This window comes from Erpetoichthys calabaricus, chromosome 17 (genome assembly GCF_900747795.2).
Source record: "Erpetoichthys calabaricus chromosome 17, fErpCal1.3, whole genome shotgun sequence".
NCBI lineage: Eukaryota > Metazoa > Chordata > Cladistia > Polypteriformes > Polypteridae > Erpetoichthys > Erpetoichthys calabaricus.
This window is the reverse complement of record NC_041410.2, coordinates 16,672,096-16,696,776: the sequence shown is the minus strand read 5'-3', so window position 1 is coordinate 16,696,776 and position 24,681 is coordinate 16,672,096. Positions and strand designations below refer to the sequence as shown.

The window sequence follows — 24,681 nt, the reverse complement described above, 5'->3', positions numbered from 1 at the left end:
CCTGGAGCCCATCCAGGGTGTATAAAAGGGGCCACCTCCCTCTAGTCAAGGGCAAGAGTTGGATGGAAGTAGGACGGAGCTCAGAGGAGAGGAGTGGAGGCGAACCAGAGACTGAAGGCATTGTGTTGTGTGGCCAAGGACTTAAGGGGTGATTGGTACTGCGGCACTGGGTTTGTGCACTTGAACCTTGTACATAATGTATAATAAACGTGTGTGGTTCCCCACAATATATAGATGGACATTGGATGTGACGTCAGCGATATCCTAGCTGTCAATCAGCCTGTCTGCAGAGAGAGGAAGAGAGAAAGGCATTAAAACACAGCAGCACAATCCCCTGGTGTGGTGGTATAATTAAAGTCACTAGAGCTCTTCAGCTGTCCCTTATGCAGAGGCACTTAACTATATATATATATATATATATATATATATATATATAATATACATACATTTACATCTCTTTTACTATATGTACATAGAAGGCAGAGGCGTGAAAAGGTTTTGGGTTCCACCCCATATACTTTTTCACACACGTGTGACTAGGAGGCAGCTAAAGGGTGTGAGTAATGGTAATAAAACACCAGGGGGTGGCGGAGTGCGGTGACTGTCTTTCTCAGTTCCCTGCAGACCTTTCCCGGGAAATCCTGCAAGGTTCCGGCGTCTCAGAAGACATAACTTCCAGAGCCGGGCCCTTTGCTGACATCACTTCCGAAGCTGGCCCCTTTGCTGACATCACTTCCGAAGCCGGCCCCTTTACTGATGTCACTTCTGGTTCCGGCCCTTTTGATGACATCATTTCCTCTACGGGCCTTTAAAGCCTCCATCTTTGTCTACTGTAGTCAGTTCTGTTGTGGACTCTGTTCTGTTCACATCGTGCTCAAAAACATAAACTTTTGCAGCTGGGAAAACAATATACGGATGGCTGCCCCAAATCTTTATGATGTCTATGTTGTATTATTGTCACAATTTGAAATTATGCTTTGCAGAAAAAATAATTAGTGACAAAGAATAGTCTTTCAGGTCGGTGTCCAATACAGGACTATTGGGGAGGCAGATCTGCTGGGCTTTTATTTGGTGGAGGGAGGAAGAGGCGTGTCTTTGAAGGTTTATGGATGTGATGTCAGAGAAGGAATTGGAGTCTGTGGAGGAACCAGACGAGGGTTAGAGCAGTTTCCTTTCTGGGGATCTGTAGGGGAAGGACAAAGAATATTAGAGCATCCCATCAACCCTTGTCTCGGCCTGCAACATTCAGTTAAGCCATTTGACTGCCTTCCATGTGCATGTGTGTATATATATTACTGGGCAATGCAGAGCCCAGTATGCATCAATATAGTATATAAAGTATATGTTCGCTTCCCGGGTCCTCCCTTTGTGGAGTTTGCATGTTCTTCCTGTGTGCGTGAGTTTCCTCCCACAGTCCAAAGACATGCAGGTTAGGTGCATTGGCAATCCTAAATTGTCCCTAGTGTGTGCTTGGTGTATGGGTGTGTTTGTGTGTGTGTCCTGCAGTGGGCTGGCTCCCTGTCCAGGGTTTGTTTCCTGCCTTGCACCCTGTGTTGGCTGGGATTGGCTCCAGCAGACCCCCGTGACCCTGTAGTCAGGATGTAGCGGGTTGGATGATGGATGGATGGTTGGATGTTCGGTTGTATGGTTGTATTTATCTGTGTATGTTTTTGTGTGTGTTGCATTAATGTCACTATCCTGAGGAGACGTGTATAGTAGTACATTCATATGACAATAAACCTCAGTTTGAATTTATTAAGTGTGTAAAGAACTTGGTCATATTATAATTATAAAATACTTATTTACAAAGTTAATTAATTACTTTGATTAATTACTATTTATAATGTATAGTTTTGCATACTGTATATTTATGTGTGTATTGTGAGCCTCAAGTGACAATGACATTAAAGATCGATCTATCTATCTATCTATCTATCTATCTATCTATCTATCTATCTATCTATCTATCTATCTATCTATCTATCTATCTATCTATCTAAGGTGGAGTGATGGTTAGTATTCTTTCCTCATAGATCCTGCTCCCTGGGATCAGAATTAAATCCCATTCTTAGTTCGTTGTGTTTGTTGAGTTTTCCCATTCTCCCCTTGTCTGCTGGGTTTTCCTCTGGGTAATCCGGGATTTTATTCAACATCCCCAAAGACTTGCGGGTTTGTTTAATTGAAAGCTCAAGCTAGTATGTGTGCTCTGTGATATATTTCATCCTATTCTCCTGAACTAGGTTGATTGTGTTTGAGAAAACATGGATGTATGGCTGTATATGTTGTATGTACACATCTATATTAATAATAATTATTTCCATTTTTATTGCACTTTTCTCACTACTCAAAGCGCTTTACATAATGAGTGGGGAGCCACTTAAGCCACCATCAACGTACAGCATCCACCAGGAAGATGCAACGACAGCCTTTTTTGCACCAGTACGCTCACCACACATTAGCTGTTAGGTGGTGATGGATTGATAGAAAGAGAGCCAGTTAGAGACAGGGGATGATTAGCGGTCCAGAAAGACTAGGCCATGGATGTTCAATTTAGCCAGGATTTTGGGATACACCATATGCTTTATGAAGGATGCCATAATGTGTTAACAACCTTTGTATTTTTTCTCTCCAGCTTGCAATTCAAGAACCTGTCTTGCATCCATTCTCAGTACAGTCCCTGGAAACACCCTGTAAGGATATTCATATTCTACAATTTGATGTAGAGGAAATTTTGGAACTGATATGTGCTCAGCCAGAGCAGGAGCAAGACCTTATCAGTTCTCTTAATGCCCCTGCAAGCATCAAAAGAGTTAAAAGCACTCAAAGAAAGCGACCAGTCTTGAAAAAGATTAAAACCTCCTCAACCCTTCTGCCAGTAAATGGGCCGCTGAAAGACTTTGTTCGAGATCATCTCTTCCAAAATGAAAATAATAGTTGCTTGGAGGAAGGAACTGCTATAAGGAAGAAATTGAAATCAAAGCGTTCCAAGAGAAGCCGAAAGCAGAGTAAAAAGAGATGCGATGAGAATGTGGCACAAGATCTAGCCCATTTACTCCTCTCCTGCCTCTTTCCATGGGAGATACTTCAAGAATGTGATGAATTTTGTTTGGACACATTGGGCATTTCTAAGCCTCAGTTTTTGCCTTCTTTTGCGTTAGCCTCCAAAGCTGGCTACATGTCATTGATCCTACCAGGTTCGTACCCAGAGACAGAAAACAACGTAAAAGATAATGGATACCATAATCTCATTTCCCATAAAGTTGCAGATTTGGCAAAGCATTATGCAAATAGCAATACTGAAGAAATTTCCTTTATTGAAAGCCCAGGTGACCTGAAAATGGCTAGCCTTCGAAAGAAAATCATCACATACTTGCTTTCCATTGTGATGCTAGTCAGCAGTCTTATGAAACCGCATTTTCAGAGGGAGGACACAAACAAGCAAGACCGGTAAGCATTTAGTTAGGAAAAACTGACGTCATGGCTAGAACCCTAAAAGAACAGTCAAGGAAGAGGTGAAGTACATCAGGAATAGTAAAGAGGAATTAAAAATACAGAGAGTGAAAAACCAGAAGCTCTAAAGTCACATTTTTCTGATGTCTTCACATGTGAGGAAGTAGATAAACAGGACTACTAAGGAGGTACTGAGTGATTTGGAAATTGTAGAGGGAGAAGTACTGCTTAGATTAAATAGGCTGAAATCAAACAAATAACCAGGACCAGATTATATTTACTCTTGAGTTCTTAAGTAGGTGTATAATACTCTACTTTCCCCTTTTGTATTATTAATATGGTAGCCTTTGTCAGAATGCCTCAAATCTCACAGACTTACCACTGTTTATAAGGTATTGTAGTATATAACTTCTCCCCACCTTCCTTTGTACATCTATAACCTCAGACAATTAGGTGTAGTAAAAGACAAGCAGGAGTTAAGTTACAATTTAAATAATGTATTATTGATAATATTCATAAATAATAACAATATGCTACATACATTTGAATATTGGCAACCACGCAACCTGATAAATGGTGATGTGTAGTTTCAGGCAGCATACAAACTTGTTAGTTATTTAAAATGTCTCTAGTTAAGGCATCATTTGTGGTCAGCTTTCTTCAGAACAGGCTGCATGCCTGTCTCAATATGGCTGCCTAGCTGTGCTCTCCATTGTGTTGTCCTTTTCAGTTCATGGTGTGTGATGGTCATTCATCAGTTTGGTGAGAGAGAGAGAGGGTGAGGTAAAGCAAGCAAATGTATAGTTTTTCTGTCCAACCCCTACAGCCAATAGGGCGTCGTGGTACTTAAAGGCTTCTGATACAAAACAGTTCCAAACAGCCATACTTCAGACCAGTGGGGGGACAGAAAACCTTCACACCTGCCCTCCAAACCACGTGTTAAGGTAAAGCTTGGCATTTAGGCAGCCTGGCCTTACTGTGGAGGTTGACTGAGAGACTTTAGCAGAGGTCAAATTTGTTTGAGGCAATATCCCCAACCCTGTCGTAAAATTACAAATAGACTCATTCCTAAAAGGGGGGTAAACATGAATGCTTCTCACTAATGTAACACTAATATTGCATTGGTTTGCCTAAGTTACAAATAAAGACATGCAAAATATTTATCAACTTGTTTGCAAAATTTCACATCACAACAATAGGTTAGCGAGTACGTATGTAAAACCTTGATGCATATCATTAGGAAGTCACTGCGCACTGGGAAAATTTCCAAAGTACTGGAAAATAATACCTCAACTGAATGTCTTTAATATATGAGAGGAAACCAGAGCTTCTGGAAAAAGAACAAACACTGGTACAAACGGAGAAAGGGCAAAATACACACGGGCAGTGACCAGGCCAAGATCTAATGCCCTCGGTTTAATTACTTTAAACTAAATTGCCTGGATAATTCTCTGCTTTATTCTTCAGAATGCAAAATCCTTGTCACAACACATGCATACATTCATTTAACAATATGAATAAGAATAGAATTATTCATTGTGAACGTCGTCAGATTCTTTATAACAAAATATTATTTCTGATAATATGCAGTTTTCATAGCACTGTGACCATGAAATAGCCCATAACATGCAGTAAACAATATACAATTATTAACATGCAAAAATGTTTTGTCACTAGTCATTCCCTACAATTCTGTGACCTTTCGTGTGAACATCTTAATTAAGATGCTGTCAGAAGATGCCAAGACTGGCGAGGTCTCAACATCACCTCCAACACTCTGTCCTTCACGAAAGGTGGATGGCGTTAGAGACTGTGAAGGACACACTGGCTTGAAATAATCTGTCAGTGAGATCTGCCACTTGAGATCTTTAAGGGTCTTGGTATATGGGTGCATAGTGGAGACGAGTTTATGTTTAACCTTGAGGCAGCGATCAATGATGGGATTTGAAACTTTTATGTTTCTAGCCAGTCTCTACATTCCTCCTTTTTCCAGTTATAAGTGCCAATTTGTTAACACAAAATTCGGGGCTGCCGACATTCCAGCACAAAGTTTATCTAACACTTTTAGCTTATTACTCACTTTGCACATTTGGGGATACAAGCCCAAAGGACTTGCACTACACTTTGGAGGTGTAATTGCAACAAAAAAAATGCAAATTTGTTTTTGTAAGCGAATCACTAAAATATGCAAAGCATGCAAGGGAGGCATCTTTACTCTACAATGGTAGGATGAAGAAGACTTGTGAAGTTCCTAGTTGGATAGTCCCTCACCAAAACTTGCACACATCATGCCTCATATTTTTTCCTCCACTGCTCATAGTCATGAAGCCCGCGAAAGTGTACAGCTGCCAGTGCAAAAGTAAAAATGAGATTACTAATAAAATCACGCAAATGCTGAGTCGCGAAAGTTAAATACACGAATGTTGAGGATTGTCAGTATATTTTACAGGTGCAAAAGAAGGAAACATTATGAATATGAACGGCCAGGGTGCCAGCTGGTAGCCCATTTTAATTGTGGTGTTTGAAAAACAGAAAAATATATAGCACTTGTGGGTGCAAATGGCATCAAGCCAATCCAGTAAGCTATAACAGTTGAAGAAACTTTGTGTCCTGTCCAGTAGGTAATCCTAGAATGAACCCTGACTTCCAGTGGCTTCTGGGCTTATGTATCGCCATCCCAGGAGTGGCACAAGTGGAACTGGGTCATACATCATCCAGCTGGTGAGCCTTGATACTCTGGGTGAAGAACATAGGTGTGATTAGTGACAACTTCTCGACTCTGTTCATGGTGGTATTGTTTACCTTCTGTGAGCCCTGAAAAAGTCCGCTATGTGCCCATACTTGACAGTATATATACCTAAGGAATATCAGGAAAAGTAAAAAAAACAATCCTGATAATTGTTCTCAGTTGATTGATAATATTTTTTTTTCAGTATTCTACTGTTATCAATTTTTCCCCCCACCTCTGATGCCTTTCCATTTCTTAAAATGTTCCTCCTGGCCAATTAGCGTCTCTAAACTGCCTCAGAATAAGTGAGTGTGTCCTGCGATAGGCTGGTTCCTTCTCAAAGTACACTCTTACAAATAAAGGCGCCAGAATGGTTCTTCAGAACAATGCCATTTTTAGTTCCTGAAAGACCCATCCACATGAAGGTTCCAGAAAGAATCTTTATTTATTTAGCTCTGTAACAGACTCCATACAGTAAAGAACCATGACTTGATGGTAACAGATCTGTGAAATGCTAATGGGTTCCTGATTTTAAAAGAACTTTTGCTTCATACAATAACACAGGTCAAGTCCAGACTATTCTTAATCTGTTAGTGTCCTGATAGGTAGCCTATCATACATTAATAATTTAATTTTTTTTTCTAAATATTAGGAAATTTTTTAAAACACAAAGAACCAACTTCATATGCAAAAAAACGGAATGAAATGGTGAAAAGATTCAAGAAGGAACCACACAATTCTGTAAAGAACCTGTGCCATTAATGAGCCGGTATTTTAAAGAGTGTATGCTCCTTGCACACAGTGCACCCTGAATAGTCCCACAGCCTTCTAACCCCTGTAACCATCCAAAAAAGAGCCATGTGAACAACAATTGCAGGCAATGAGCCTAAAGCATTTTATACAGACCTCTGTGCATGCTGGAAGCCCACTTGTGTGGAAGCACCTGTATTTAGTACACTCTTCTCCATCAGTTAATGGCTGAATTCAGTTGACTTGGTCTCCTTCCCCATTTGCCTGTAAAGTTTCTGTATGAAGCAGTTTAAAGTCACAAATTGACATTTCATATCTAAACCAAAACTATAAATTAGCCATTAATTCCTCATGAAACAGACTAAATTAAGAGCACACTGATCATTAGTGGATTAAACTTCAAATCTTCATCATTTAAAGCAGTTACATGGAGTCATTTAGAAATACTTGACTTTATTCTATTAATGAGCACCCTAATGATGGAACTCTCCAGATAGTAACACCTCTATATAAGGCTTACGCCCTTCAGCACGCTCACTGTAAAGCACAGGAGGCACTTAATGTAATGGGCACTGTATCATTAGTCTTCTCAAGTCAACAGGGATCCTTATTAAAAGTCAGAAATGGAGATAATTACAGTGAGATGATGTTTAGTGTCTTTGTATAGACATCCATCCATCCACCTTTGAAAGGTTGTGTATATCCTGTCAATGCAGGATGAAGCTCAGGAATCATCCCTGGATGGGATACTAGTGCACTTCATGACACACTCAAACAAAGCCAATTTACATTGACTGATTTGGCCAACACTTATGTCTAAAGCTTTTTGAGATACAATTGGTTACATTTCTTTCTGGTTTTTTTTTGGAGCATAGGCAGGTGAAGTGACTTGCTCTGGGTCACACAGTGTCAGTGGTGGGAATTAAACCCACAACCTCAGGGTTTGAAGTCCAAAGCCTTAACCAGCACTCCACACTGTCTGCCAGTTTAGAGTCACCAGTTAAACTTACGTTCATGTCTCACATGTGGGAAAAGAAAATGGAATACTAGAGAAAACTGCACATGGACACAAAGAACGAGCAAACTGCAAAATAAACTGACTAGGTTGACCTTTAAATTAGTGCTCTTTAACCACTGGTGCCAGTTTTCCACAATGAATGAAACCAGGAAACAGAAATAGAAGTGTTGCTAAGATCCATCCATTTAATCTAGTTCAGACTATGATAGCAGAAACAGGAACAGACCCTGGATAAGATGTCATACTGGGATATTTTATAGTCAATAGTTAACCTTACCTCTGCGATGAAGCAATAAAGTCCACAATAAAGAAAAATCTATGCAAACACAGAGAGAACATGCAAACTCCACATGCATAGTGAGTGGGCCAGGATTTAAGCACAAGAGCCTGGAGTGATATGGTGGCACCACACTGCAGTGTGTTACTAACATGGCTATACAATATATTAAAAATGAAGCCATTCCATATCGGTGTACCTTAGTCCAAAGAGACAAGGTCTCCAAGGTGTAGTCTGTGTTGGAGTATTTTGGCTATGTCTTCCAATTGGTGACATTCAAGCCATTGGTATCCTTAAGGTGCCTTTGAGCGTAGTAGCCTCCTGTTTGTAAATGAGAGTATTCTGACCCTTATATAGTGCCTCCCCCCTTGTGTTATTTCCCATAGCCTAAAGCAGTGTGGTCTTGATTTAGAATCCGTCTAGGCTTAGAACAATGCAGGTACCCAAGGAATAGCCATTAAAATGGTGTCTAGCATTCCACAAGGGCTATAAGAAGGCTGGAGCACTTTTTGCCCAAGTTTGAATGTGAACTGTGTCACCAGAGTTAGTAAACTGTGGAGTGGGTGGGATGGGCAGGGGGACGTGTTGTTCAGTATAGTGGTAAATGACAGAAGAGTCGGTGGGGGAAGGTCACAGTGTGGTGCTGAGAGGGCATCAGAAAAACTGTCCTCAAGAATGGAAGTGGTATCGATGAACATTTATCAATGGCAGACCTGACTGGACACCATAGGAGACGAGATATTTGAATTGTCTGGTTGATTTTCGCCTCCCTGTAATTCATGGTCATCCAAATTAAAACTCTAATTATATTATATTTCTGGAAGGTACCTATGATTGTATTTGTTTAGCTGGTTTATCTGAATGCTGAAAGATACAAACTATGACTCTACAAATGTCTAGAAAATAAGATCATTTTTAAAAAGTCAATGTGTTTTTTTATTTTATTTACTACATCTGATTACTTAATAAGTAAAAATGTGTACCTTCCAGACAAGAGAAGATTGGTTTAGAACCATTCAAAAGGAGGAGCAAGGAAGTTTCCTATCCATCGAATGCTGAAATTCATCCTTACGCACTTCCAGGTGAGTGCCTTCTGTTCTTTTCACTTTTGTTATGATCTTGTTTCTGTTTGTATCAACTTAGGGTTTATTCTGGACTTTTTTACCTCTTCGCAGGTTAACTGTTGACTGTAAAATGTCCCAGCATGAGATCTAAGCCAAGGTGTGTTCCCATTTTTCCACCCAAAATGGCTAAGATAGGTGTCTACTCCCACTCAAAACACAAGCCACAGGATGGAGCTAACAGTGCCAGGCCTCGTTATTCTCAGTTTAACTTGCTGTAAATCAACAATAACAGTGATTAGGGCTCTGTCCAATCTACTCCGGTTTTGTTTAAAAATGCAGACATTAGTCTCCATTGTTGCCTTTCATCCCCCCTACCCTGGCACATTTAACCTTTTGGAAGCGCTCTCCAGGGCCACATATTTCTGAAAACACAGTTGCCGTGTTGCAAAGTGAATGGGTGCAAATGCAGATTTTTGAAAATGGAGACTAATTGTGTCCCTGATTGGTTTGTGCTTATTATGTAGCCCTTCCCTGATTGAATCCAGCTCATTACAACGTCATATTCAGTCACCCGTCATGTTAGAAACTCACGTTCCAACACAGTGGGCATGGAAGAGTTGCTTTCCATGGTGTTGGTTGTGTTGCTTACCTGTATGCACAAAAATTGCATTGTGTACTCTTTGAATGCTGCATACGAGGCAAATAATTTACCAGTTGCTACAGTTTTGCTATAAATAACATGCTTAGCCGATGGAATTACCACCTTTTCAAAGGTTTTTCGTCCAATGCACACATGTCCAGTGTAAGCGAATGTCTATGTTTTATGCATTTTTGGTTGTTTTCGTGTGGATGAAAATACTTTTATAATGAATGTGAAAATGCTAGTATGGACAAGGATCGTTTTTTTTGTTTTAAAGCACCATTTTGTAATGAAAATGTAGTAGTGTGGACGTAGCTTAGGACTATTACACTTCTGTCTCCGTCATTGACTGAACCTTGTATGTTTTTCTCCTTGAGTTGAGGCATGTCTTAAATGAGTGAATGGCACTCCAAGATCACCTACTGGGAGTACCCATGTAGAGCATGATGTTAACTTATGGATGATGGGTAGTGTTCACAGTGAAAGGCAGGATATAAGCTAACAGATTCAGTCACTACCTTAGACTTGTGTTTAGGGAGTGAGTTACTTCACTTGCCATTTCTCACAATCTGTAAATATGTAAACGATTATTCTGTATTTGTAAAGTGCCTATGAATTGTGTTCACTGTGAAAGGCAAAACACGATAAAAAGATTACAAGTTCAACCTCTGTCTTTGATGCCCTATATCTCCTTTAGTGAGGAACGTCACTTGCCAATCCTCAAACATACTGAAATTGAAACTGTTTCTGTACAGAAGGTGATGTTCCTTATGAAAGACACTATATAAAATCACAAGCTAAGAGAGTTCATTCACCACCACTTTGCTTCCTTCAGTGAGTTACTTCTCATATTGAACAACTATGTTAACAATTTATTGTATATATAAAGTTCTTAAACATTGTATTCACAGAGGTAGATACTATAGGAAAACAAGATTTCAAGTTCAATCTCCACCATTGACTTATTACTGAAGTTGTCTTTCACCAAGTCACTTGCCAGTGCTCACATTGTTCAAATATGGAAATATTCGTAGCATGCTTGTGAAGACCCTAGAAATGATGTTCACTTTGAAAGTGACAGAGCTCTGTTTGGCTAGAGCCAGAGTTAATTTGTTCAAGTATGAATAGTTTAGGTTCAGCAAAGCAATAACATTTCTGCTAATGTTTAAAAAAAAAATAATTTCAAATTATAGCTTATTATGGATATAAACTAGGTCATGTGTCAGAAATTTAATTTTAATACATAAAGTAGTATGGCTACGTTTTAATTAATTGGCATTCTCTCCTGGGTTGGTTCATGCCTTGTTCCAGGTTCTGCATGGATAGGCTACATCTCTGTTTTGCCCTGAAATGAATGAGTGGGTTGACTAAATAAATGAATATCTTCAAGGGGTTCTATTCATTGTAGTGTAATGATTTTCATATGCTAGTAGGTACACCTCATGTAAGGGAACTAGAGCAAAAGTAAGTCACTTAAATGAATGACACGTGAAAGAACAGCAAGGGCAGAGTAACAGTATGATAAGGATACAGAAATTCCCCTCTGAGAAAGGTTTAGCTTAAACCTAGCAGAAGCTTCACAAATAAGACTATTATTTACTGTATTTTTTTTTTTTTTATATTCCAACGAATGAAGCAGTCCAGTTGCCGGTAAAGGAAAGTGAATCCTTGAAGAGATTAACTCAGAGCTGGCAACAACAGTCAGTCCAGGTAAGACATGGCATTGACCTCTAATGTTGGTGGAGCTTTTGTATTTTTTTCCAATTAAAGATGAACTCTTAAAAGACTTAAAGTGTTTAATGCTGCGAGGTGGCCTAATGTCAGGATCCTCACTTCGGATAATTCCAAGAATCTATTAGGTTGTGATTATTTAACAGGATTAACAGACTGCTTGGTGCTCTGTTGGGGTAGCAGTGGTGAAGGATTTACAATGGGAGGTGTTGCAGATGACCAGCTGGTACGGCACTTTTCCTTCTCCCCTTTTTGCCACCATTGTTAAGACTGTGGATTTAAACTCAGTGAGTACTTTAAAATCACCACTCTTGGGTATTTGTAGTTTTCTACTAGTGGTGTGATTGCTTTGCTAATCACTTTTTACCAAAGTGAAGTCTGTTACTTTGAGCTACTTTTTGTATGAAAATGTGCTATATAAATAAATGTTGTTGTTGTTGTTGTTACTGCTTTTCCATAATCTCATAGACACGGGCTGTAAATGCCAGGTAATATAACTGGATGTGATCGTTCACACTCACACCAACTCCTTAGTAAATATTTGGCCCAATAATCTCACACGAGGCAATCCCAGGCATGAGGATGGAGACTCTGAAATTTGTTTAAAGGGTCCATATTCACTAACATCTCAGTTGACTTTGTTCTTGTCTTGAAGAGTGTTTGCTAGTGAACTGCAGTTGCCACATGCAGCATGTGTTAAGCAGATTGTATTTTTCAGACAGATTTTTTGAGTAGTGTGCTCAACTCACAAATAGTGCTCAAGATTTAAACAAAACTAAAAAATAGCAGAGCCAATTACAACATAGCAACGATACAAAGATGTACATTAAACCCTGAATGTGCTCTACGAGTGCCACATGGTATTTGCTTTGCTGGTGCTTTTGGTCCTCTCCATTGCAGTGTAACCAACGTGCATGACTGACCAAGACTGAAATACGGAATTTTCATTTCTTTAGAGTCCAAGGGTTACAGTGAAAATACTATTCTGAATCCATAACCATTAAACGAGCAAGGGGTGATTTATCAGGAGAACCTTCCTAAAGGGGCAAATTTCTTTGCAGTTGTGAGGAAGCAAATGTCGTGAACTTATAAATCTTTAGATGCTATTATTTGAGTCTTTCCTGTGATGTAATTCAAAATACAGATAGGGGAGCATTAACAATCCCTCTACTGAAGTCTGTGAGAAATTCCTCGACTTTTTCCGTCACAAAATTAAAGATTTAAATAATTCAACTAACATAAATACATCATCTGTCTATATGTTTCCCTGCTTTCCCACTCCATCCAGCTCCTTCTCTAAGTTCTCACCAGTCACATGTGCATTTGTTAATAACCTGCTTTGTAAGATGAGGCCGACTACTTGTGTACTGGACCCCATCCCCAGCACACTACTTAAATCCTGCTTTCATATCATAATCCCAACTGTTACAACAATAATAAGCTCATCCCTTGACACTGGCTCTGTGCCGCTCACTTTTAAAACCGCTTCTGTAACCCCAATGTTAAAAAAAAAGTATGGTCTTGATGCTGACAATCTTATCAATTTTCGGCCTATCTCCCACTTACTTTTTATGTCAAAAGTTCTTGAGCGTGTTGTAGCTTCCCAACTCATCAATTACTTAACTCTAATAATCTGATGGAACCCTTTCAGTCTGGTTTCAGGGCCCAGCACAGCTGTGAAACTGCTCTTCTTCGGGTAACCAACGATTTGCTTATGGCAGCAGACTGTGGACAAACCAGCATATTAATTCTATTAGACCTCAGTGCAGCATTTGTCAGACATGACATTCTACTGTCCAGAATGGAGAACATGCTGGGTATCTCTGGCACTGCCCTTCAGTGGTTCAAGTCCTATCTGACTGATGGGCAAGAGTTTGTTAGTCTTGGGAACAGCAGATCCAGCTCAGCGCCAGTCACACAAGGAGTTCCTCAGGGCTCTGTCCTCGGCCCTCTTCCTTTCTGTATTTATATGCTTCCCCTTGGCCATATTATTTGTAGCTTTGGTCTGGGTTATCATTTTTATGCAGACGATACTCAACTCTACTTCAATAAAAGTGGAACTTCATCAGAGCTTTCTAAGCTCACAACCTGCCTCAGTGAAATTAATAACTGGATGGAACAGAACTCTTTAAAATTAAATTGCAACAAATCTGAACTCCTGCAAATTGGGACTAAAGTGCAGCTTAATATAATGAGCTCTTTCCCAGTCCATCTTGGCGGTGATCTCATCAGACCTGCCTCTACTGCAAAGAATCTTGGTGTCATTTTTGATTCCTCCCTTTCTTATTCCGCCCACATAAATCACATTAAGAAACTCTTACTTTCACCTCTGTCACATATCCTATGTTCGCTCCATCCTCTCCTATTCTAATGCTGAGAAACTCAACAACAACATTTATTTATATAGCACATTTTCATAAAAAAAGTAGCTCAAAGTGCTTTACATAATGAAGAAAAGAAAAATAAAAGACAAAATAAGAAATTAAAATAAGACAACATTAGTTAACATAGAAAAAGAGTAAGGTCCGATGGCCAGGGTGGACAGAAAAAACAAAAAAAAACCTCCATAAAGCTGCAGAAAAAAATAAAATCTATAGGGGTTCCAGGCCACGAGACCGCCCAGTCCCCTCTGGGCATTCTACCTAACATTAATAAAATAGTCCTCTTTGTAGTTAGGGTTCTCACGGAGTCACTTGATGCTGATGGTCATACAGACTTCTGGCTTTTAATCCATCCATCATTGTTGGAACATCATGGTGCTTTGGGTAGATGGTGGTGGCGCAAGCCACCAGCAAAAGGACATCGGAAAAGGAAACAGAAGAGAGAGTAGGGGTTAGTACAGATTTTTGAGCCACCATGAATAGTTATTATAATGAACTGGATATACAGAGTATCAGGATTTAAATTACAGTGAAGTTATGAGAAGGCCATGTTAAAGTAATGTGTTTTCAGCAGTTTTTTAAAGTGCTCCACTGTATTAGCCTGGCGAATTCCTACTGGCAGGCTATTCCAGATTTTAGGTGCATAACAGCAGAAGGCCGCCTCACCACTTCTTTTAAATTTTGCTCTTGGAATTCTAAGGATAGAATTCGTCCACGCTTTTATCACATCCCACATCGATTATTGTAATTCCCTACTGGCAGGTGCCCCTTCTAATCTTATATCACACCTCCAGCTTATTCAAAATGCGGCTGCAAGAGTCCTTACTCGAACCAGCAGCAGTGAGCACATCACACCCATCCTGCTCCGCCTTCGCTGGCTCCCTGTGTCCTACAGAATTGAATATAAAATCCTACTAATAACCTTCAAAGTCTTAAATAACCTCGTGCCAAACTATATCAGTGACCTTCTCCATCACTATGTGCCTGCCCGCCCACTAAGGTCCTCTGATTCTGGCAATCTTGTTGTGCCCCTCACTAATCTACACTCCATGGGTGACAGGGCCTTCAGCTGTATAGCGCCCAGACTCTGGAATGACCTACCAAAATTAATCAGGTTAGCTGACTCCATGAATTCTTTTAAAAAACAACTCAAAACTCATCTGTTCAGGAAGGCTGTTAGCTCTACTTGACTTTTTATTACCCTATTCTTAGTTCACCTGTATGTCAGGATACTCATGTAACCTGTATATGTGTGTGCTATGCCATCAATTATGTTGTCTGTTAGGCTTTTTCTCTGAATTTACTGTCGTAATCTTCTTTATTTATGTATCTGGTTTAGTACAATGCTATATACTGTATACCCTGCCGTTGGGAAAGGTGCTATATAAATAAAATGTAGTATTATTATTATATTATTATTATTATTATTAAATAATATGGTGACTGTAAGTCCTCAAGAAGTGTGTCTAGATCTAGAAGGGGCATTGTTAGCACTAGGGTCCATCGAAAATGTGGTACATGATGAGTGCATCATCGGTATAAAAGATACTGGCCTGTTCAAGTACTCTGCTTGTTTTAGGTTAGCAAAGCAAGTAGCTGTGGAACCCTCAATAAGTCAACTAGATTAAGTCAGGTCACCTAGATTGGGCCTAATACAAAGGACTGTCCCGTGGACTATGGAACATTATTGCACTTGCTCAGTATAGTAGTGTCTTTTGCTGTTATGTGTATAAACATTCACATTTCCTCTCACCAGAACCAGTCAATTCATTAGACAACATAGGCAGCCGCCCAGGGCACTGTCATCTGAGTGGCGCCATTTATGGGTGGAGTGGTGGCTCTGAGGCTAAGTATCTGGGCTGGTATCTAGATGGTTACCGGTTCGGATCCCTGTTACAGCCAAAGAGGATCCAACTCTGCTAGGCCCTTTGAGTGAGGTCCTTAACCTGCAATTGCTCCAGGTGTGCTGTATAATGGCTGACCCTGTGCTCTGACCACAAGGGGTATGCGAAAACTAACAAATTCCTAATACAAGAAAGTGTATAAGGCAAAATAAAGAACAAACCTTTATGAAAGATGAGGGGTATGCACTCCAGACATGGAAAAGGACTCCAGGTCGTCGAACTCAGCTCTGATACTGAGTGTACGCCGTTACCTGCTGAAAGTAAAAGTGTTCAGGCTTCGTACACTAATGGGCACATGCTCCTTAAAGTTCATGGTATATACATAAAGGTGCGCCTTTTGTGCTACTGAAGGGGTTCACACTCTTGACACCGACTGGAACTCCATCTCCCACAGGTCGCTGAAGTGTTATAATACTGACTACCTACTGTGGACAACAAGGGACGGGTCTGTCCATGCCACCTATGGCTCCAAATGGGCTTTGACCAGCACTGACTCTCACACTTGTTTCTGTAACAACACCCTATGAAGTTTGTAAGAACCTAACTTTAGTTAGACTGCATTTTCCAGGGAACCTTTCTGAAATTGTGGAATATTACAAATGGGCTTCATCTTTATGCATACTGAAATGAATTGGGTTTATAAAAATGAATGGACTATTATCATACAGTACGTTATTGAGTCTGTAAAGCTGAATATGTTTAAGGCTGGATTTGGGGCCTTCTTACATGATGAGCTGGCTATAAAATGCCCCAACAAACAGGACACTTGCTACAGTGTGTCAGAGCTATCAGTTGGGATACACGATAGGTCACTAATTCCCAGAGTCTCTGTTCCAGAGATGAGCCCATGGTAGGACAGAGGAGGAATGTTAAGTGATCGAATATTAGTCTCCCATGCTGAAAGATGGAAACAGGTGGGCATTTTAGTTTGTTCAGTACCCCCACTACATATTGTGCTCTTGTTGCCTCTTCTGGACCCTTACATCCACTACTTAGTTAAACTTGTAGTTGGTTTTGTAGTAGAAGACAAGGGATCAAGCGGAAGAAGGAAATGAGGCCAGAGTGATTTGACTAAAACGTGTGAAATTTTGTTAGCTTCTGTATGGATAAATGGACCAGCCACCCTGTAGGTTGGGGTGTACATAACTAGGCCCAAAGTGTCTCTGACAGTTTCCTATTTTTGTTATCATTTTGTATTATAATAATTAATGTGAATAAACTACTCCAGTGTATTTATTTTGTGAACTATACTTTTTATTTGCGTCCGTGGCTTCTTTGAGTTTCCTGTGTATTCTGGATTCAGGGGCAGCTCTTGAAAGACTCTGCATCCCACAAGACACAGAAATATTTTATTTATGTTTTTTGCCAGATCTCTAAGTGAAGCAGTAATATACGCAGCCCATAGACTTCCCCGTTTATTGCAGCCATTGTATTGAAATTTGAAAAATTTACAAAAGGTATTGACCACAGATGTGCACACAAAATGTTCTTCAACTTTTAAAAATGATTTCAACATGTCTTTGATTGAAGGTGTATTGGTTTCCTTTGTGACTTTTCCCCCCAATTTACCAAAGAAACGTATGATTTTGCCAAAGAGATCAAATTTGCTTCCTTTCTAAAAATGTTCTTTCCTTCCATGTGTTGAGGGTGCAATTTCTCTCCTCTTTTTTGCCATTTCAGTCTTTTTTCTTTTTACCACTTATTAATAATAGCTTTTGATAGCAGGGCCTCCATTAACTCTTAGTACTTTTTTGGAGTGACAGCCATATAATGCTGAGCCTCTCCAGAAAACATAATGCGTAGCATTCTGCCTTGTTTCTTCCCATTTCCCACCCACATGTATTATTTGAGCTTTAGGCAAAAGTTACAATTCAGATGCTCCCTTCTCCCTAAACAAAATGTTTTCTTATACGTTGCTTATATTACAAAATGTAAAATATTGTTAATTTTATACAATTAACTCTCAACATCATGATAATTGCTTTTTATTATATTCCCATATTAATTTTCTTAAAAATACTTGAGCGTGATTTTAATGGTGGTTAGTACTGCTGCATTATAGATCCAGTTTCCTGGGTTTAAATCCCAAGCTGGTCATTGTGTGTGTGGTGTTTGCACATTCTACGAGTGTTTGTTTGGGTTTTTATTCCACTTCCCCAAAAATATGCAGGTTAGGTTAATTGGCAGTTCTATATTGGCCCCTGTGTGTGTGTGTGTGTGTGTGTGTATATGTGTTTATGCCCTCTGTGATGTATTTATGTTCCATCAAGTGTTGTTTAATGCCTTATGTTCTAACTTGGAGTAAGCAGGTTTGATAATATAACGTAATAATGTCTGTGTGATTTGCATTTAATGTGGAGAAAGTGCAATGGCACAGCAGCTAACATTACCATCTCTCAATATCTGGAACTTGTCCCTCTATGCCCCTCTTATAAGCAGCCTGAGTGAGATTGTGGTTGTGTTGCCACGTCAATCTTGTGCCTCTTCTGCTGGGATTGATGGGCATTTCCCATAGACTTCAAATTTTATAAAGTGAATCAAGGACTGGCATCCTGGCAGGGGTTGATTCCTGATTTGGGCCAAATGCTGTTGGGAGAAACTCCTGACCCTGCAACTCTGGATAGATGACTGAGCAGGAGAGTGGATGAAGGACTAGAGTTAATAAACTGAATGAATAGTTTAAACAGATTATTTATTTTAACTTTGTACTACACTAAATGGTACAAGGTGGTGAAATGCAGAAAATGGTGTATAGATCATAAAATATCACTTAACATTATCAAACTCGACAAACTCAGTTTAGGGACAGGGACAGCCAATCCCAGCAGCCCTGGCACAAAGCAACAATCCTGGACAGGGTGCCAGTCCATCTAAGGGCCCACACAGACACACAGGGTGAACTGGGAACCACTAATAACAAAGTAATATAAAATAAATTATTTTTACCAGTCCATTTATATTGGAAATAGGTGGGTTGTACAACTTGGGTTTCTTACTGAAGATACGTTACCCCATATGGTTTGTAGTGATGGCCAAAAAAATTTTTTAATATCATGTTTTCATGAAGAACAGAGTTAGAAATATTTCTGATAAAATAGGCATCTATGGAGACCAACACAGAATCATAACATAAAATATAAAAACATCCGTGAAAGAAATCTATTGTTACTCGTGCCACATAATCCACCGTTCAGGTCTATCCTGTTATAAGTTTGCAACAGGCAAAATGCGTGCATTTTTTGCTAAAATATTGTTAAAAATATACTTCCCAGAAAACCAGAGCAGTGCGCATAAAGGAAACGCATTCACATAGAAACGAATGTTTGAATTGAAGACAAGACTCATGACCAGTAAATGAGGGAGAGAGGCAGATCTTCAATTCAAAAGTTCAATCCCATGTGAACGCATATCCTCCATGCACACTGCTCTGATATTCTGAAAGTATTCATTTAACAATATTTTAGTAAAAATAATGTAATTTTTCTCTACTGTATGCATATGACTGGATGACTTGGCATGTGGATTACTTTACATGAGTAGCATGAGGCGTTTTTATATTGTTTGCTGTGGTCCAACGTTGATCTCCATAGAAGCCCATTCTGTCAGAAAGTTTGTTATCTTCATTCTCCATGAAAACATGAGATTAAAATTTCTTCTTGGTTGTAACTACAAACTACATGAGTAAGTTATATGTAAAGAAGATTTTTTTTCTGGATGAAGTATTCCTTCAATCTAAGTGTATTGACACTGTATGAGCCAGTATGTATGCGTGTTTTAGTTGGCCCACAATATTCCTGTGTTAGATTAAGCAGTTTTGGAAATGTTATGATCTATCTATCTATCTATCTATCTATCTATCTATCTATCTATCTATCTATCTATCTATCTATCTATCTATCTATCTATCTGTCTTTTACGTTGGTGTTTGCCCTTCATATTACTTAGGGTGATCAAAAACTGTAACTCCACAACACTTGATATGGCTTTAATAAAAACCATCTTTGTAAATTTCACCACCTTTGATCTCATCTGGCAAAAGAGTAGTGAACTTCTGAAACGGCCTAATATTATTGTTACTGGGAATTTCATTTTCTTTTCTTAGTTACTGTAGTAATTATAGTTACAGCAGCTAACGTACAGTTTTACATACAGTATATTATGGGGCACAAATCACAGGTACTATCCAAAGATGCATTCAGCCATTCTGTTTGGTTTGCTCATCATTGCAAAACTATAATTTTAAATGGTCTGGCACTCTTCAGGTCTGCTCACAAAAGTGACTTCTAGACGTGCACCACATCTCTTTTATGAACTCCATGCTTCCTGTTGTTTTCATAGATTCTAGAAGTGCTACAAGCTGTGCTCTTGGTAGAAGTGCAGAGAGTTATGAAAACTGTGAGAAGGCGACAATCTTGTGGCCAGGTGGAAACTGTGGACAAAAATGGAAATTTTGATGCATGCTCAGTGTCACCCACAATAGTCATGGAGCTGCCAGAAATGAAGGAAATTCAAAAAACAGACCTTCACAGTAAGTGCAAAATTTTTTGGATTATTCTTTCATGTTTAATCATTGTTTGGGGAATATGAAGTATTTGCTATAAGATTTTCTCCTGCATGCACAGTTGCAGCAAAGCACAGTAGAGCAGTGGTTAGTGTTATATCCTAATGGACACAGCATCTATCAGTGTAAATATGTGCAAGGTAGGTTACCTGGTGATTTCTGAATTGGCCCAGTTTGAATAAATGCCCCCTGCAATGAACTGGTACTCTGTCTTGATACCGTACTTGCACTGCACCCTTGCTGACCTTCTATGACACACAGTAAGTGGGTTCAGAAAATGAACAAATGACTTAACGAGCGTTGGTATGCTGGAGGAAAGTAAATCAAAAATATGTGGGGAAGTCAAGTTGGAAGAGAAGGATATACAGAACAGATAGACAGCCATATTTTATACAAAGGTTGACTTTACTTCATTTAGTTAACACTTTTGACTAAACGGTCTCACATTTTTATACCTCCTACTGTAGCAGCATTTCCTGAAGAGATCCACACTCTGTCCACCACTGAAGATAATTGTAATGGGAAACACCATATTGATATTGAGCTCCAACCAATTGTGCCTACAGCTAAAGTGCCTGAATTGCATTGTTCACCAAGCCCAACTGTGGCAGGTAAGGTGATCTGTGATCGACACATAGAAGGTGATAAGTGTGAGGAGAGTGTTCAGATCAAGCAGCTTCTTTCTGTCTCATATGTTTTTTACTACTAAGATAAACTATCAAAAGTAGAGAGTCAACACAGTTGCATTATTGCACCCTCACAGCTGCACAGTCCCAAGTCCAAATCCTGGTCTGGTGGTAGATTTGTGTAGATTTTGCATGTTCTTCCCATATGTGTTGAGTTTTTCCTCCAAGTATTAAAGGGGTTTGTGTGTGTTGCCTTAAATGGTGATTCCACGTTAACGTTGAAAATGTGTGCTTGAGTGAACCCTGTGATGGGCTGGTGACCAGAGTTGGTTCTTTAACTCCCACCAGGATAGGCTTCACCAGACATCTGTGAACTAGATTGAGTAGGTTTGATTGTGTTTGGATTTGAAATACTTAGGTGAATTATTGGTTATCTAGCCTTAAAACCCATCACCTATTACAGATGCAAAGAATCAATCCACTGATTTTTGAACCTGCTTAATGCAATTGAGAGTTTCATGGAGACATAGCCTGTCAGAGCAGAAATGGATGTGAGACGGAAACGAATCCTAAGCAGGGTGACATCCCATCACAAGGCACATTGATTCAGATTAAAATTAAAAAAAACAGCAGTAGTTATTCATTCAACTAAATGTATTTTTTATAATTTCTTTAATGTATAATTTAAGAAGACTGAGCTAAAGAGCAGGGGGCAACTTAGCATGCATTTTTAAGAAATCACTATACGCAGAAGAAGTTCGTAAACATTGGAAGCTACCAAATGTTTTCCCTTTATATAAAAAGATGATTGGACCAATAATATTCATAGTAACTATAAGGTAGTGAGTCTAACATTTATCATAGCTACATTAGTGGAAGGAATTATTAAAGAAAAGACTGAGTAAACACCTCAAGTGCGATCTCAGTTGACATGGTTTTGGAGAGGCAAGATCATGTTTCAGTAATAAGCTAGAATTCTGTGAGAAGGAGAAGAAACTCATTTGGTCCAATGGGCACATACAGTATATTTTATCTCTGTGTCTAAAAAGGTTTTTGATAAGGTACCACATGAGAGGCCAGTGGTCAGACTAAAAAGGTGGGAGGTCAAGGCGCACTCCTTAGATGGGATATAAATTGGCTGAAACACAGAAGCTAAAGAGTTGCTGTGAGAGGAACTTTTCCTAAACTGAGTAATGTTAGAAGTGGTGGGAGCTGGGGCTGCTACTCTTTATAATTTATATTAATAAATTATTTAATGTAAATAACTGATATGTTATCTGTCAAAGGCAGGTAACAGAATAAATGTAAAAATATTTGATATCTCTTGAGGCGGCACGGTGGCACAGTGGGTAGTGCTGCCGCCTCACAGTTAGGAGACTCCGGTTTCGCTTCCCGGGTCCTCCTTGCGTGGAGTTTGCATGTTCTCCCCGTGTCTGCGTGGGTTTCCTCCCACAGTCCAAAGACATGCAGGTTAGGTGCATTGGCAATTCTAAATTGTCCCTAGAGTGCGCGCGTGTGTGTGTGTGTGCACGCCCTGCGGTGGGCTGGGGTTTGTTTCCTGCCTTGCGCCCTGTGTTGACTGTGATTGGCTCCAGCAGACCCCTGTAACCCTGTAGTTAGGATATAGCGGGTTGGATAATGGATGGATGGATGATATCTCTTGCTTTACATGTACCTTCAGTGTTTATCCTACACTTTTCGTTGGTATCCTTGTGTGTCTCACCCTCTCTTGCCTGGCACTTCCTCTCTTGATCTTGTTCCCATGAATCCTGCTTCTCAGACTTTGTCATTTCGAGGTGCTTTGCTCTCCTCGTGTCTGCTTTTTGACTACCAGCAGTGGTGGATAATAGTGGCCCCATTACTCGCTATGAAATCATCACTCATATTCATGGAAATACTTCCCATCTTTGAAGGTAACTCTCAGCGTTCCTCCAATGCTTTTCCTCAGGATCTCAATGTGTGTCAGTCTCCCTTGCCCAGTGCTTCATGTCTCGATTATGTGTGACTGAGCAGCCAAAGCCAAACTGACCAATCAAACCAAAGCCAAACTAACCCATCAGATTCCTTGGAGTGACCGGACTCACACTTAGACATTAGTGTTTGATTACATAGAAGTGGCTTAATTGTGTAGGTGACATTAAACTAGTTGGAATGGCAGATGCCTTAATATTACAGATACTTGGACAGATATGCAGCATTTAATGTGGACAAATGTAAAGTATTGCATGTATGAACTGAAAATGTTACATGTGAATATATGGGTACAATAGGGGTCAGAAACTTGAAAGTACACTTTATGAGGAGGACTCATGATTGATGGTGGATCTGTCATTGTTTACATCTAAATAAACAACAACACCATTACAAGCTCAAAAAGTATAATAACCTGCTTATGAAAAGTACAATTACAAAGCGAGGTAAGCAGAGCTAAATGAATACATGATTAAATTAACGCTTTACATAGTTTATAATATGGAATAACACATTATGATAAGTAAAACATAAGTAAGACATAGAATACATATCAAAACCCCAATTGTCATGTGATATACTGTATAAATATATAAATACTTAAAGTATTCCCATGACCTAATCTACTACCCACTATTGACTATCTAACGTGTCTTACAAGATACCCTTGTATCCTGCATTTTGATTGGGCAGTTTCATCAGGTACACAGATGAATGGACTCTTCTATATTGTTTTTATATTGTTAACCTGTTCACAGTGCTAAGCAGACCATCAATTTGTTCATGTGGCTTTCATACGTCACCAACCAGGTAAGTGTCCAGTGCAGCAGTGGTAAGTGGCGCATAAATCCAATATATAAAATCTTGTTTTCCCTCCTGTTGCACACTCATGCTTATTTGAAGTCATAACGTCCAACATATGAGTTAAAGATGTGAACAAAATTACAGTTTTAGCTACAAGTGTAGCAGCTGTAATTCATACAATATACCATCATCCTGTTCACTCCATTTTAGACACTACTTTTCTAAGTTATGGGGAACCAGGGATGCACCCAGCACCAGCGGACCCAACACAGGGTAAAATGCACATCTACATCAAGCAGTATGGCATAATGGGCTCCAAACTACAAGAGTACTGATTCGATCCTCAGCTCTGAGTTACTGCATCACTTTATATGTCTGTGCTCTTTGGATCTCTGCTTGTGAAGTGGTTTGGGTTGGTGTTTGTTGTAGAAGGGCACTATATAATAACAAATGTTGTTTGTTTGCCAGTATATGTGGCATACGCACACAAGTTGAATTCTCACAGGCATTTTCCAGCTAAGAGGCAAATATAGACATTAGTGTCATGCACTAATTAGTAAGCCTCAAAGACACTAGACATTGAAGAATAAAGTACAAAATAAAGAGTAAGGACAAGGCTGTCATCTACTACTTACTACAGTAAATCTCCCATTCACTTCAGATGGTCCCATTTGGTGACTGGTTTTACATCAGCTACTCACTTAAGCTGTTAACTTATCTTCTTATATAATACACTACCATGGCTGTCCGTTTGTCTATCCAGGATTTTACGTCAC

General features: G+C 39.5%; 1 protein-coding gene across 1 annotated transcript in view; it reads left to right on the top strand.

The window, feature by feature from the left end:
- Positions 1 to 24,681, top strand: part of LOC114667823 (WD repeat-containing protein 72-like) — a 268,463-nt gene that overhangs the window by 152,222 nt on the left and 91,560 nt on the right. Inside the window, exons 15-19 of the mRNA XM_028823316.2 lie at positions 2,633 to 3,447; positions 9,214 to 9,305; positions 11,564 to 11,637; positions 20,282 to 20,471; positions 20,972 to 21,115. Coding sequence (XP_028679149.2) covers positions 2,633 to 3,447; positions 9,214 to 9,305; positions 11,564 to 11,637; positions 20,282 to 20,471; positions 20,972 to 21,115 — 1,315 coding nt within the window. The remainder of the gene's footprint in view (positions 1 to 2,632; positions 3,448 to 9,213; positions 9,306 to 11,563; positions 11,638 to 20,281; positions 20,472 to 20,971; positions 21,116 to 24,681) is intronic.